Source organism: Bombina bombina, chromosome 7, assembly GCF_027579735.1.
Source record: "Bombina bombina isolate aBomBom1 chromosome 7, aBomBom1.pri, whole genome shotgun sequence".
Lineage (NCBI taxonomy): Eukaryota > Metazoa > Chordata > Amphibia > Anura > Bombinatoridae > Bombina > Bombina bombina.
Window position 1 is genome coordinate 52531145 of NC_069505.1, and position 16089 is coordinate 52547233.

The 16089-nt window shown below is 41.8% G+C and overlaps 2 protein-coding genes across 2 annotated transcripts in view; one reads left to right on the forward strand and one right to left on the reverse strand.

The window, feature by feature from the left end:
* Nucleotides 1–10380, reverse strand: part of LOC128665865 (sulfotransferase 1 family member D1) — a 150384-nt gene extending 140004 nt beyond the window's left edge. Inside the window, exon 1 of the mRNA XM_053720102.1 lies at nucleotides 10163–10380. Coding sequence (XP_053576077.1) covers nucleotides 10163–10305 — 143 coding nt within the window. The 5' untranslated portion in view covers nucleotides 10306–10380. The remainder of the gene's footprint in view (nucleotides 1–10162) is intronic.
* The window catches only part of SLC25A45 (solute carrier family 25 member 45), a 204048-nt gene that overhangs the window by 22045 nt on the left and 165914 nt on the right, over nucleotides 1–16089 (forward strand). The gene's annotated exons all lie outside the window — the stretch shown is intronic.

Here is a 16089-nt window from a genome sequence, read left to right on the forward strand (position 1 = left end):
GTAATAGAGCTGTTAACTTTTTATTTTAGAATAGGGTAGGGCATTTTTTTATTTTGGGGGCTTTGTTATTTTTTTAGGGGGCAATTAGTTTAAAATTCTTGTAATCTTTTTTTTGTAATTTAGTGTTTATTTGTTTTTTGTAATTTAGTTTAGTTGATTTAATTGTAGGTAATTGTAGTTAATTTATTTAATTTATTTATTGATAGTGTAGTGTTAGGTTTAATTGTAACTTAAGATAGGATTTATTTTACAGGTAATTTTGTAATTATTTTAACTAGGTAGCTATTAAATAGTTAATAATTATTTAATAGCTATTGTACCTAGTTAAAATAAATACAAAGTTGCCTGTAAAATAAATATAAATCCTAAAATAGCTACAATATAATTATTCGTTATATTGTAGCTATATTAGGGTTTATTTTACAGGTAAGTATTTAGCTTTAAATAGGATTAATTTATTTAATAATATTTAATTTATTTAGTTAGATTAAAATTATATTTAACTTAGGGGGGTGTTAGGGTTAGGGTTAGACTTAGCTTCAGGGGTTAATACATTTATTAGAGTAGCGGTGAGGTCCAGTCGGCAGATTAGGGGTTAATACTTGAAGTTAGGTGTTTTTTTGCAGCTCAAACTGCCCCATTGTTTCCTATGGGGGAATCGTGCACAAGCACGTTTTTCAAGCTGGCCGCTACCGTAAGCAACGCTGGTATTGAGAGTTGAAGTTGCGGTAAATTATGCTCTACACTCCCTTTTTGGAGCCTAACGCAGCCCTTCAGACAACTCTAAATACCAGCGTTATTTAAAAGGTGCAGGGGAAAAAAACACGCATAGCTAACGCACCCCTTTGGCCACAAAACTCTAAATATAGCCGTTAATCTGCCCCCTACCAGCTGAGCTGGAATGAAGGCCGCATCTTCATGCGGACTTAGGGGCTGACTTTGGTTTCCTAAATGGCTTGGATTTAATCCAACTTGAGGAAAGCTTCCAATTGGAAGCAGACTCCTTGGGGGGAAGATTGAGTTTTTGTTCCTTATTCTGATGAAAGGAACGAAAATGGTTAGAAGCCTTAGATTTACCCTTAGGTTTTTAATCCTGAGGCAGAAAAACTCCATTCCCCCAGTGCCAGTTGAAATAATAGAATCCAACTGAGAACCAAATAAAGTATTACCTTGGAAAGAAAGAGATAGTAATCTAGATTTAGATGTCATATCAGCATTCCAAGATTTAAGCCACAAAGCTCTTCTAGCTAAAATAGATAAAGACATGGATCTAACATCAATTTAGATAATATAAAAAATTGCATCATAATAAAATGATTAGCATATTCAAATAGGTGAATAATGCTAGATAAGTCAGAATCCAATTCCTGTTGCGCTAAATTCTCCAACCAGAAGGTTGATGCAGCCGCAACATCAGCCAAAGAAATTGCAGGTCTGAGAAGATGACCTGAATATAAATAGGCCTTCCTTAGATAAGATTCAAGCTTCCTATCTAAAGGATCCTTAAAAGGAAGTACTATCTTCCATAGGAATAGTGGTACGTTTAGCAAGAGTAGAAATAGCCCCATCAACTTTGGGGATTTTTTCCCAAAACGCTATAGATTTTGCTGGTAAAGGATACAATTTTTTAAACCTTGAAGAAGGAAAAAAGAAGTACCTGGCTTATTCCATTCCCTAGAAATCATATCAGAAATAGCCTCAGGAATAGGAATATCCCCTGGAGAAACCACAGGAGGTTTAAAAACAGCATTTAAACGTTTATTAGACTGAACATCAATAGGACTGGTTACCTCAATATCCAAAATAATTAACACTTCTTTAATAAAGAACGCATATACTCTATTTTAAATAAATAAGTAGATTTGTCAGTGTCAATGTCTGAGGAAGGATCTTTTGTATCAGATAGATCCTCATCAGAAGAGGATAAATTATGTTGTTGGTCATTTGAAATTTCATCAACTAAATGTGAAGTTTTAAAAGACCTTTACATTTATTAGAAGGTGGAAATGCAGACAAAACCTTCAAAATAGAATCAGAAACAAATTCTTTAAAATTTACAGGTATATCATGCACATTAGAAGTTGAAGGAACTACAACTGGCAATGTGCTATTACTGATGGATACACTAACTGCATGTAAAAGTTTATCATGACAACTATTACAAATGACATTCGGCGAAATAATTTCAACAATTTTAATGACAGTTTCAGGAATGGGAAAAAAAGCAAATAGCATAGGCCTCTGATAGAAAAAAAATCAAGAGGCAGACATCAATGGGGTATTGAAATAATGAAAAAGTTTGGCGCCAACTATGACGCACAATGTAACGTAAACTTTTTGGCGGCAAAAATAACCGGAAATGACACACTTGCATCACTAATGACGCAACCGTGCGAAAGGTCTCGGCGTCAAGTATGACGCCGGAAATGACGAAGTTGCGTCATAGACGTATTTCTTCTGTTATGTGTGATCAGTCCACGGGTCATCATTACTTCTGGGATATAACTCCTCCCCAACAGGAAATGCAAGAGGATTCACCCAGCAGAGCTGCATATAGCTCCTCCCCTCTACGTCAGTCCCAGTCATTCTCTTGCACCCAACGACTAGATAGGATGTGTGAGAGGACTATGGTGATTATACTTAGTTTTTATGACTTCAATCAAAAGTTTGTTATTTTACAATAGCACCGGAGCGTGTTATTACTTCTCTGGCAGAGTTTGAGGAAGAATCTACCAGAGTTTTTTACTATGATTTTAACCGGAGTAGTTAAGATCATATTGCTGTTCTCGGCCATCTGAGGGAGGTAAAAGCTTCAGATCAGGGGACAGCGGGCAGATGAATCTGCATTGAGGTATGTAGCAGTTTTTATTTTCTGAATGGAATTGATGAGAAAATCCTGCCATACCGTTATAATGACATGTATGTATACACTTCAGTATTCTGGGGATGGTATTTCACCGGAACTACTCTGTTAAAAGTCACTAATCCTTTTAATAAGTATTTATCATGTTAAACGTTTTTGCTGGAATGTAGAATCGTTTACATTTCTGAGGTACTGAGTGAATAAATATTTGGGCATTATTTTCCACTTGGCAGTTGTTTGGTTTTAATTGTGACAGTTTCGTTTCTCTTCACTGCTGTGTGTGAGGGGGAGGGGCTGTTTTTGGCGCTCTTTGCTACGCATCAAAAAATTCCAGTCAGTTACTCTTATATTTCCTGCATGATCCGGTTCATCTCTGACAGATCTCAGGGGTCTTCAAACTTCTTTGGAGGGAGGTAGATTCTCTCAGCAGAGCTGTGAGAATTTTATATTGACTGTGAATAAAAACGTTGCTCTGTAATTTTTATGTCAAATTTAATTATTGTTATTTTTCTAATGGGAACAAACCTTTGCTAAAAGTTGTGTTGTTTTAAAGTTTGATGCTATAACTGTTTTTCAGTTCATTATTTCAACTGTCATTTAATCGTTTAGTACCTCTTTGAGGCACAGTACGTTTTTGCTAAAAAAGATTATAACCAAGTTGCAAGTTTATTGCTAGTGTGTTAAACATGTCTGACTCAGAGGAAGATATCTGTGTCATTTGTTCCAATGCCAAGGTGGAGCCCAATAGAAATTTATGTACTAACTGTATTGATGCTACTTTAAATAAAAGTCAATCTGTACAATTTGAACAAATTTCACCAAACAGCGAGGGGAGAGTTATGCCGACTAACTCGCCTCACGCGGCAGTACCTGCATCTCCCGCCCGGGAGGTGCGTGATATTATGGCGCCTAGTACATCTGGGCGGCCATTACAGATAACATTACAAGATATGGCTACTGTTATGACTGAAGTTTTGTCTAAATTACCAGAACTAAGAGGCAAGCGTGATCACTCTGGGGTGAGAACAGAGTGCGCTGACAATACTAGGGCCATGTCTGATACTGCGTCACAGCTTGCAGAGCATGAGGACGGAGAGCTTCATTCTGTAGGTGACGGTTCTGATCCAAACAGATTGGATTCAGATATTTCAAATTTTAAATTTAAATTGGAGAACCTCCGTGTATTACTAGGGGAGGTCTTAGCAGCTCTCAATGATTGTAACACCGTTGCAATTCCAGAGAAACTGTGTAGGTTGGATAAATACTTTGCGGTACCGGCGAGTACTGACGTTTTTCCTATACCTAAGAGACTAAATGAAATTGTTACTAAGGAGTGGGATAGACCCGGTGTGCCGTTCTCACCCCCTCCAATATTTAGAAAGATGTTTCCAATAGACACCACCACTCGGGACTTATGGCAAACGGTCCCTAAGGTGGAGGGAGCAGTTTCTACTTTAGCTAAGCGTACCACTATCCCGGTGGAGGATAGCTGTGCTTTTTCAGATCCAATGGATAAAAAATTAGAGGGTTACCTTAAGAAAATGTTTGTTCAACAAGGTTTTATATTGCAACCCCTTGCATGTATCGCGCCGATTACGGCTGCGGCAGCATTTTGGATTGAGTCTCTGGAAGAGAACCTTAGTTCATCTACGCTAGACGACATTACGGACAGGCTTAGAGTCCTTAAACTAGCTAATTCATTCATTTCGGAGGCCGTAGTACATTTAACCAAACTTACGGCTAAGAACTCAGGATTCGCCATACAGGCACGTAGGGCGCTGTGGCTAAAATCCTGGTCAGCTGATGTTACTTCTAAGTCCAAATTACTTAATATACCTTTCAAGGGGCAGTCTTTATTTGGGCCCGGTTTGAAAGAAATTATCGCTGACATTACAGGAGGTAAGGGCCACGCCCTACCTCAAGACAAAGCCAAAGCTAAGGCTAGACAGTCTAATTTTCGTCCCTTTCGGAATTTCAAAACAGGAGCAGCATCAACCTCCACTGCACCAAAACAGGAGGGAGCTGTTGCTCGTTACAGGCAAGGCTGGAAGCCTAACCAGTCCTGGAACAAGAGCAAGCAGGCCAGGAAACCTGCTGCTGCCCCAAAGACAGCATGAACCGAGAGCCCCCGATCCGGGACCGGATCTAGTGGGGGGCAGACTTTCTCTCTTCGCCCAGGCCTGGGCAAGAGATGTTCAGGATCCCTGGGCGCTAGAGATCATATCTCAGGGATACCTTCTAGACTTCAAATTATCTCCCCCAAGAGGGAGATTTCATCTGTCAAGGTTGTCAACAAACCAGATAAAGAAAGAAGCGTTTCTACGCTGTGTACAAGATCTGTTATTAATGGGAGTGATCCATCCGGTTCCGCGGTCGGAACAAGGACAAGGGTTCTACTCAAACCTGTTTGTGGTTCCCAAAAAAGAGGGAACTTTCAGGCCAATCTTAGATTTAAAGATTCTAAACAAATTCCTAAGAGTTCCATCGTTCAAAATGGAAACTATTCGGACAATCTTACCCATGATCCAAAAGGGTCAGTACATGACCACAGTGGATTTAAAAGATGCTTACCTTCACATACCGATTCACAAAGATCATCACCGGTATCTAAGGTTTGCCTTCTTAGACAGGCACTACCAGTTTGTAGCTCTTCCATTCGGATTGGCTACGGCTCCAAGAATCTTCACAAAGGTTCTGGGTGCCCTTCTGGCGGTACTAAGACCGCGAGGGATTTCGGTAGCTCCGTACCTAGACGACATTCTAATACAAGCTTCAAGCTTTCAAACTGCCAAGTCTCATACAGAGTTAGTTCTGGCATTTCTAAGGTCGCATGGATGGAAAGTGAACGAAAAGAAGAGTTCTCTTTTTCCTCTCACAAGAGTTCCATTCTTGGGGACTCTTATAGATTCTGTAGAAATGAAGATTTACCTGACAGAAGACAGGTTAACAAAGCTTCAAAATGCATGCCGTGTCCTTCATTCCATTCAACACCCGTCAGTAGCTCAATGCATGGAGGTGATCGGCTTAATGGTAGCGGCAATGGACATAGTACCTTTTGCACGCCTACACCTCAGACCGCTGCAATTGTGCATGCTAAGTCAGTGGAATGGGGATTACTCAGATTTGTCCCCTACTCTGAATCTGAATCAAGAGACCAGAAATTCTCTTCTATGGTGGCTTTATCGGCCACACCTGTCCAGGGGGATGCCATTCAGCAGGCCAGACTGGACAATTGTAACAACAGACGCCAGCCTACTAGGTTGGGGCGCTGTCTGGAATTCTCTGAAGGCTCAGGGACTATGGAATCAGGAGGAGAGTCTCCTTCCAATAAACATCCTGGAATTGAGAGCAGTTCTCAATGCCCTTCTGGCTTGGCCCCAATTAACAACTCGGGGGTTCATCAGGTTTCAGTCGGACAACATCACGACTGTAGCTTACATCAACCATCAGGGAGGGACAAGAAGCTCCCTAGCAATGATGGAAGTATCAAAGATAATTCGCTGGGCAGAGTCTCACTCTTGCCACCTGTCAGCAATCCACATCCCGGGAGTGGAGAACTGGGAGGCGGATTTCTTGAGTCGCCAGACTTTTCATCCGGGGGAGTGGGAACTTCATCCGGAGGTCTTTGCCCAAATACTTCGACGTTGGGGCAAACCAGAGATAGATCTCATGGCGTCTCGCCAGAACGCCAAGCTTCCTCTCTACGGGTCCAGATCCAGGGATCCGGGAGCGGTTCTGATAGATGCTTTGACAGCACCTTGGAACTTCGGGATGGCTTATGTGTTTCCACCCTTCCCGCTGCTTCCTCGATTGATTGCCAAAATCAAACAGGAGAGAGCATCAGTGATTCTAATAGCGCCTGCATGGCCACGCAGGACTTGGTATACAGATCTAGTGGACATGTCATCCTGTCCGCCTTGGTCTCTACCTCTAAGACAGGACCTTCTGATACAGGGTCCATTCAAACATCAAAATCTAACTTCTCTGAAGCTGACTGCTTGGAAATTGAACGCTTGATTTTATCAAAACGTGGTTTTTCTGAGTCGGTTATTGATACCCTGATACAGGCTAGGAAGCCTGTTACCAGAAGGATTTACCATAAAATATGGCGTAAATACCTATACTGGTGCGAATCCAAAGGTTACTCCTGGAGTAAGGTTAGGATCGCTAGGATATTGTCCTTTCTACAAGAAGGTTTAGAAAAGGGTTTATCAGCTAGTTCATTAAAGGGACAGATTTCAGCTCTGTCCATCTTGTTACACAGGCGTCTGTCAGAAAATCCAGACGTCCAGGCCTTTTGTCAGGCTTTAGCTAGGATCAAGCCTGTGTTTAAAGCTGTTGCTCCGCCATGGAGTTTAAACTTAGTTCTTAACGTTTTACAGGGTGTTCCGTTTGAACCCCTTCATTCCATTGATATAAAATTGTTATCTTGGAAAGTTCTGTTTTTAATGGCTATTTCCTCGGCTCGAAGAGTCTCTGAGTTATCAGCCTTACATTGTGATTCTCCTTATCTGATTTTTCACTCAGACAAGGTAGTTCTGCGTACTAAACCTGGGTTCTTACCTAAGGTAGTCACTAACAGGAATATCAATCAAGAGATTGTTGTTCCATCCTTGTGTCCAAATCCTTCTTCAAAGAAGGAACGTCTTCTACACAATCTGGATGTAGTTCGTGCCCTCAAGTTCTACTTGCAGGCAACTAAAGATTTTCGCCAAACTTCTTCCCTGTTTGTCGTTTATTCTGGACAGAGGAGAGGTCAAAAAGCTTCTGCTACCTCTCTCTCTTTTTGGCTTCGTAGCATAATACGTTTAGCCTATGAGACTGCTGGACAGCAGCCTCCTGAAAGAATTACAGCTCACTCCACTAGAGCTGTGGCTTCCACTTGGGCCTTTAAGAATGAGGCCTCTGTTGAACAGATTTGCAAGGCTGCAACTTGGTCTTCGCTTCATACTTTTTCCAAATTTTACAAATTTGACACTTTTGCTTCTTCGGAGGCTATTTTTGGGAGAAAGGTTCTTCAGGCAGTGGTTCCTTCTGTATAATGAGCCTGCCTATCCCTCCCGTCATCCGTGTACTTTTGCTTTGGTATTGGTATCCCAGAAGTAATGATGACCCGTGGACTGATCACACATAACAGAAGAAAACATAATTTATGCTTACCTGATAAATTCCTTTCTTCTGTTGTGTGATCAGTCCACGGCCCGCCCTGTTTTAAGGCAGGTAAATATCTTTTAAATTATACTCCAGTCACCACTTCACCCTTGGTTACTCCTTTCTCGTTGATTCTTGGTCGAATGACTGGGACTGACGTAGAGGGGAGGAGCTATATGCAGCTCTGCTGGGTGAATCCTCTTGCATTTCCTGTTGGGGAGGAGTTATATCCCAGAAGTAATGATGACCCGTGGACTGATCACACAACAGAAGAAAGGAATTTATCAGGTAAGCATAAATTATGTTTTTTCCGCGCCAAAAATATTTTCGTGCCAAGAATGACGCAATAAAGTTTAGCATTTGACGCACCCACGGGCCTAATGCCACCCGCAATTTGCAAGAAATAGTCAATTGAAAAAAGACTAAACCCCAGGTAAGAAATTTTTTTCTATAAAAGATGTTTATATTACCCAAATATGAAACTGACAGTCTGCAGAAGGAAATACATGAACCTGACTGATGGCAAACATAAGTAGAATACATATATTTAGAACTTTATATAAATGCATAAAGTGCCAAACCATAGCTGAGGTGTCTTAAGTAATAAAAAACATACTTACCAAAAGACACCCATCCACATATAGCAGATAGCCAAACCAGTACAGAAACAGTTATCAGTAGAGGTAATGGTAAATTGAGAGTATATCGTCAATCTGAAAAGGGAGGTAGGAGATGAATCTCTACAACCGATAACAGAGAACCCATGAAATAGACCCCCGTTAGGGAAATTATCGTATTCAATAAGTGATACTTCCTTCACGTCCCTCTGAAATTCGCTGTACTCTGAGAGGAATCGGGCTTCAACAATACTGAGAAGCGCATATCAACGTAGAAATCTTAGCACAAACTTACTTCACCACCTCCATAGGAGGCAAAGTTTGTAAAACTGAATTGTGGGTGTGGTGAGGGGGTGTATTTATAGGCATTTTGAGGTTTGGGAAACTTTGCCCCTCCTGGTAGGATTGTATATCCCATATGTCACTAGCTCACGGACTCTTGCCAATTACATGAAAGAAATTAACATTTTATTACCTTATCTCTTCTATAACCCACTGAGAGCGTAATTTCTTTCAGAATGGATAGGGATATCACAGGCTAAATAAAATATTTAATATGCCAATATAAGGGTATTGGAAATACTTGTAAACAATTTAATACACTCCAGCAGGTAAAGTGGGTCATTGGGAACAAATTAAAGGGGAGACATTTTTTGAGTAAACTGTCCCTTTAAGTTTCAGGTGGATCTGAAACAATGGGGGTAGAAATCAGCATCTGCTGCTTAATAAATCTACCCCTCTATCTTATCTCTCTATTTTTCCACACAATCGTATCTCTCTATACACAGTGAGACCAATATTTAGGGGTAGATTTAATAAGCAGTGTTGTTTCCAGTTCACCAGAAAAACTGAAGTTAAGAAGCAGCGGTCATAAGAGAGCTTTTAGGTGGCGGACTGTAGTCATCCTGATCCGATCGGGATGACTGACACCTCCTGCTAGCAGCCGATTGGCCGCAAATGTGCAGGGGGCAGCACAAGAAATGCTTGTGCAATGTTAAATGCAGATAGCGAATCATGTCCACTCAACATATAATAAAGTTTGCCAGATCAGACATGGTTTTTCTTACCAACCCTTGCAGGGGCTGCACTTGTGGAATTATCTTGAAAGAAGGGTAAATCCTGCAAGTGGGGAGATGTCTTTTAAAGAAAGTAATGGAGTTTGCTCAAAAAGGAAAACTTTGCTGGGTAGCACGAAGTTAGCAGTGAGCAGGGGGTTCATATTAAAAAATAAATCCTGCACCAAAACCAAATCTCATTACACCGTTTTCTGCGTACAGCATCTTACAATCGCTTCTACTTTCATATGTTTATCTATAAGGGTATTAAAGGGACATAAAACCCAAGAATTTTTCTTTTAAATTTCAGATAGAAAATACAAATTTAAACAATGACCAGAATTCATTTTTCTAGTTTTTCTTCATTACATTGTATAAATGTAGTGGCTTTGCAGTGGCATTCTACGTTCACATTCGATGACAAATGTCTTCACACATCTAAATTTGTGTATAAATATAAAATTCTAGTGACTTACGTGTCAAAGTTGATCATTTTGAAGTTGATCTCCAGATACTGAGTATTCAGTGAAGGAATCGCAAATAACGTCCGATTCTCTCGGGTTATCAAGTGTAGTGAAAAGGGAGGTAACGTGTCAGCAGGTGCAGTAAAAGGATTCATACATTCTTTAGTGAAAAATCAAATAACAAAAACAGAGTAAAGGTGATATGGTTAAGAGGAACATCAGCTGCAGACTTTCAGGACGCTCAGTTCTGTACACAGTATCAAGTTCCCAGATTATAAAGCATATTACTTGGCAGGTGTGGGTACACTTTATCAAGATTTGGTAAATTTTAACTAACCTGTGGAACCTGCCAGACGCTAATAAAGAGTTTAAAATATATAGAGTTCACGGCAAAGAAATGACACAGCATGATTTAATCTTTTTTTTTTTTTTTTCTTCAAAGATCAATATATTAGAAGCCTTAAAGGGACATTGGACTGTAAAACAGAATTTATGCTTACCTGATAAATTTCTTTCTTTTGCGATGTACCGAGTCCACGGATTCATCCTAACTTGTGGGATATTGTCCTTCCTGACAGGAAGTAGCAAAGAGAGCACCACAGCAGAGCTGTCTATATAGCTCCCCCAAGGCCGTCTTTAATACTGACTGGACCCTGGGCAAACATTTTCTTGGGCCCCCCCCCATGCAATTTCAATTTCGCTCTCCGCCCCAACATCCCAAAAAACAACTAAATCAATTTATTTTATATATTTTTTTAAAATTATTAGCCCAGCAGTGGATCATCCACTGCTGGGCTAATCATTTTAAAAAAAATTGCAATATGTGAAACTACTAAGCAGTACTAATAAGTAAATAAATATATAAATTCCTCCACTCTGGATTAATTTAATATGCTTTTGAATGTGATTCTGGTGTGAGGTTAGCTGGTTAAAGAGATTTAGGGCAGCCAACAGGAGCATAGCAAGGTAAAGACTGAGGCGGAAGCATAGAGGTGCAGACAGATTTAAGTTTACTGACTGAAATAGTAGAACTACTATGGGAAGCTGTAAAATCTGAAACAGAGAGAAATAAAAACTATAAAAATAAACCTTACCTTAATGTGTGAAGTATCAGCATGACACTATACATCAGCCACAGCAGCACATGTCACTACTTTGCTAGGAACAAGTTCCTTCTCATCCTGCACTAGACAATGCTGCATGGGGGAGGGGCATGTGTACACTCACTTATTCTTCCCACTGACACCTTTCTACAAAGCACTGTTTTCCTAACAAACTTCAGTTAGTTGATCTTAGAGCCACAGCAGAAAGAGCAGGGCTAAGGGGACCAGCAGACTGGATGCTGTCTGCCCAAGGCTGCATGGATACAGACGAGTCACACAGCCTCAATACTGAAGAGAGTGGTGTGTGCAGCTGCACAGATGCTCAAATCCTCACGTGCCTGCCACTCCAGCTTTCTGCTGCATGCGCCTATAGTAAGCCCTACCCAGAAACAATCCCCACCACCAGAGCAGTTACCTGGTAACAGTGGTAACCCCAGCAGGACCTTTTCTGATGCAGTTGGATTGACTGGATGCCTAGTTAGGGCTTAGCATCCAGTGCTGCACAGTGCACATCAAAAACAGCACATGGCACTAGCTTGGAATGTCACATGACATTGGCACGGTCTGGCACAGTTTCTCACAAATAAATATAAGCAGAGAACTTTTGACTGTGACAATATTAGCACTGACTGTGTGTGTGACCCATGTCACATGACATCAGCAGTCTGGCATGAACTAAAAAAAAAAAAAAAAAAAAAAAAAATTTTTTTTTTTTTAGGACTTTTGGGCCCCTCAACAAAGACTGGGCCCAGGGCAACTGCCCCTTTTGCCCAGTGTTAAAGACGGTCCTGAGCTCCCCCTTTAACTCCACCCCCCAGTCATTCGACCGAAGGCCAAGGAAGAAAAGGAGAAACTATAAGGTGCAGAGGTGACTGAAGTTTACATAAAAAATAATATCTGTCTTGAATAGACAGAGCGGGCCGTGGACTCGGTACATCACAAAAGAAAGAATTTATCAGGTAAGCATAAATTCTGTTTTCTTTTGCAAGATGTACCGAGTCCACAGATTCATCCTAACTTGTGGGATACCAATACCAAAGCTTTAGGACACGGATGAAGGGATGGACAAGACAGGAACCTAAACGGAAGGCACCACTGCTTGCAAAACCTTTCTCCCAAAAATAGCCTCCGAAGAAGCAAAAGTATCAAATTTGTAAAATTTGGAAAAGGTATGAAGCGAAGACCAAGTTGCAGCCTTACAAATCTGTTCAACAGAAGCAACATTTTTAAAAGCCCATGTGGAAGCCACCGCTCTAGTGGAGTGAGCTTTAATTCTTTCAGGAGGCTGCTGTCCAGAAGTCTCATAAGCCAAACAGATGATGCTTTTCAGCCAAAAGGAAAGAGGTAGCCGTAGCCTTTTGACCTCTATGCTTTCCAGCATAGACAACAAACAAAGAAGATGATTGGCGAAAATCTTAGGTTGCCTGCAAATAAAACTTCAAGGCATGAACCACGTCCAAGTTATGCAACAGACGTTCCTTCTTAGAAGAAGGATTAGGACACAGAGAAGGAACAACAATTTCCTGATTGATATTCCTGTTAGAAACAACCTTAGGGAGGAACCCAGGTTTGGTACGCAAAACCACCTTATCAGCATGGAAAACAAGATAAGGCGAGTCGCATTGTAATGCAGATAGTTCAGAAACTCTTCGAGCTGAAGAGATAGCAATTAGAAATAGAACTTTCCAAGATAGAAGCTTAATATCTATGGAACGCATGGGTTCAAACGGAACCCCCTGAAGAACTTTAAGAACTAAATTGAGACTCCATGGCGGAGCAACAGGTTTAAACACAGGCTTAATTCTAACTAAAGCCTGACAAAAAGCCAGAACGTCTGGGACATCTGCCAGACGCTTGTGCAACAGAATAGACAAAGCAGATATCTGTCCCTTTAAGGAACTAGTGGACAATCCTTTCTCCAATCCTTCTTGGAGAAAAGACAAAATCCTAGGAATCCTGATCTTACTCCATGAGTAGCCTTTGGATTCACACCAAAAAAGATATTTACGCCATATCTTATGATAGATCTTCCTGGTGACAGGCTTTCGAGCCTGAATCAAGGAATCTATGACCGACTCAGAGAAACCCCGCTTTGATAAAATCAAGCGTTCAATCTCCAAGCAGTCAGTTGCAGAGAAATTAGATTTGGATGCTTGAATGGACCTTGAATCAAAAGGTCCCGTCTCAGTGGCAGAGATGACATGTCCACCAGGTCTGCATACCAAGTCCTCTCTCCTGTTTGATTCTGGCAATCAGACGCAGAAGGAGAGGGAATGGTGGAAACACATAAGCCAGGTTGAACGACCAGGGTACTGCTAGAGCATCTATCAGTACTGCCTGAGGATCCCTTGACCTGGATCCGTAACAAGGAAGTTTGACGTTCCAATTCTGGTGTGCCCCATAGCTGAACCAGTTGAGCAAACACCTCCGGATGGAGCTCCCACTCCCCCGGATGAAAAGTCTGACGACTTAGAAAATCTGCCTCCCAGTTCTTCCTGCTTAGAGCCAGCAAAGAGAATGACTGGGGGGTGGAGTTAAGGGGGAGCTATATAGACACTTCTGCTGTGGTGCTCTCTTTGCTACTTCCTGTCAGGAAGAACAATATCCCACAAGTTAGGATGAATCCGTGGACTCGGTACATCTTCAAAAGAAAATACGTTTTCCCTTAACATGCTCCAAATTACTAATTATAGTAGCTAAAGACATTAATTATTAAGTAGGAAAAGCCTTATGCTTTTCCCATGCATTAATTAATAAGTAGGAAAGCCTTATGCTTTTACCAGGAAGTAGTACGTAGGATAGCCTTTTGCTTATCCCGGGCATTAGTTAGTATGTAGAATATCCTAATGCTTATCCCAAGTATTAATCAGTAAGTAGGAAAGCCTTATGCTTATCCCAGGCATTAATTAGTATGTAGAATAGCCTTATGCTTATCCCAAGCATTAATTAGTAAGTAGGAAAGCCTTATGCTCATTCCCAGGCATTAATTTGTATGTAGAATAGCCTTATGGTTATCCCAGGCATTAATTAGTAAGTACGATAGCCTTATGCTTATCCCATGCATTAATTAGTACATAGTTAGGCAGTTAGTACCCAGGGGCAAGCAGTTACTATGCAGGGGAAAGCAGTAACTATGCAGGGGCAAGTAGTTAACAGGCAGTTAATACACGGGGCAAACAGCTAACACGAAGTTAGTACACAGGGGCAAGCAGTTAACAAACAGTACACAGGGGCAAGCAGCTAACACACAGTTAGTACACAGGGGCAAGCAGATAACAGGTAGTTAGTACACAGGGGCAAACAGCTAACAGTCAGTTATTACACAGGGGCAAGCAGCTAACACGCAGTTAGTACACAGGGGCAAGCAGTTAACAGGCAGTTAGTACACAGGGGCAAGCAGTTAACAGGCAGTTATTACACAGGGGCAAACAGCTAACATGCAGTTAGTACACAGGGGCAAGCAGTTAACAGGCAGTTAGTACACAGGGGAAAGCAGCTAACAGGCAGTTAGTATACAGGGGCAAGCAGCTAACAGGCAGTTAGAACAGAGGGGAAAGCAGCTAACAGGCAGTTAGTATACAGGGGCAAGCAGCTAACAGGCAGTTAGTACACAGGGGAAAAAAGCTAACAGGCAGTTAGTACACAGAGGCAAGCAGATAACAGGCAGTTAGTACACAGGGGCAAGCAGCTAACAAGCAGTTAGTACACAGGGGTGAGCAGTTAACACGCAGTTAGTACACAGTGGCAAACAGCTAAGAAACAGTTAGTACACAGGGGCAAGCAGCTAACACGCAGTTAGTAGACAGGGGAAAGCAGCTAACAAGCAGTTGGTACACAGCTGCTTTCCCCTGTGTACTAACTGCTTGTTAGCTGCTTGCCCCTGTGTACCAACTGCTTGTTAGCTGCTTTCCCCTGTCTACTAACTGCGTGTTAGCTGCTTGCCCCTGTGTACTAACTGCTTGTTAGCTGCTTGCCCCTGTGTACTAACTACTTGTTAGCTGCTTGCCCTTGTGTACTAACTGCTTGTTAGCTGCTTTCCCCTGTGTACTAACTGCTTGTTAGCTGCTTGCCCCTAACAAGCAGTTAGTACACAAGGGCAAGCAGCTAACAAGTAGTTAGTACACAGGGGCAAGCAGCTAACAAGCAGTTAGTACACAGGGGCAAGCAGCTAACAAGCAGTTAGTACACAGGGGCAAACAGCTAACAGGCAGTTAGTACACAGGGGCAAGCAGCTAACATGCAGTTAGTACACAGGGGTAAGCAGCTAACACGCAGTTAGTACACAGGGGCAAGCAGATAACAGGCAGTTAGTACACAGGGGCAAGCAGATAACAGGCAGTTAGTACACAGGGGCAAGCAGCTAACAGGCAATTAGTACACAGGGGCAAGCAGTTAACAGGCAGTTAGTACACAGAGGCGAGCAGCTAACACGCAGTTAGTACACAGGGGCAAGCAGCTAACAGGCAGTTAGTACACAGGGGCAAACAGCTAACACGCAGTTAGTACACAGGGGCAAGCAGCTAACAGGCAAATAGTACACAGAGGCAAGCAGTTAACAGGCAGTTAGTACACAGGGGCAAGCAGCTAACACGCAGTTAGTACACAGGGGCAAGCAGCTAACAGGCAGTTAGTACACAGAGGCAAGCAGCTAACACGCAGTTAGTACACAGGGGCAAGCAGCTAACAGGCAGTTAATACACAGGGGCAAGCAGCTAACACGCAGTTCGTACACAGGGACAAGCAGATAACACGCAGTTAGTACACAGGGGCAAGCAGCTAACACGCAGTTAGTACACAGGGACAAGCAGATAACATGCAGTTAGTACACAGGGGCAA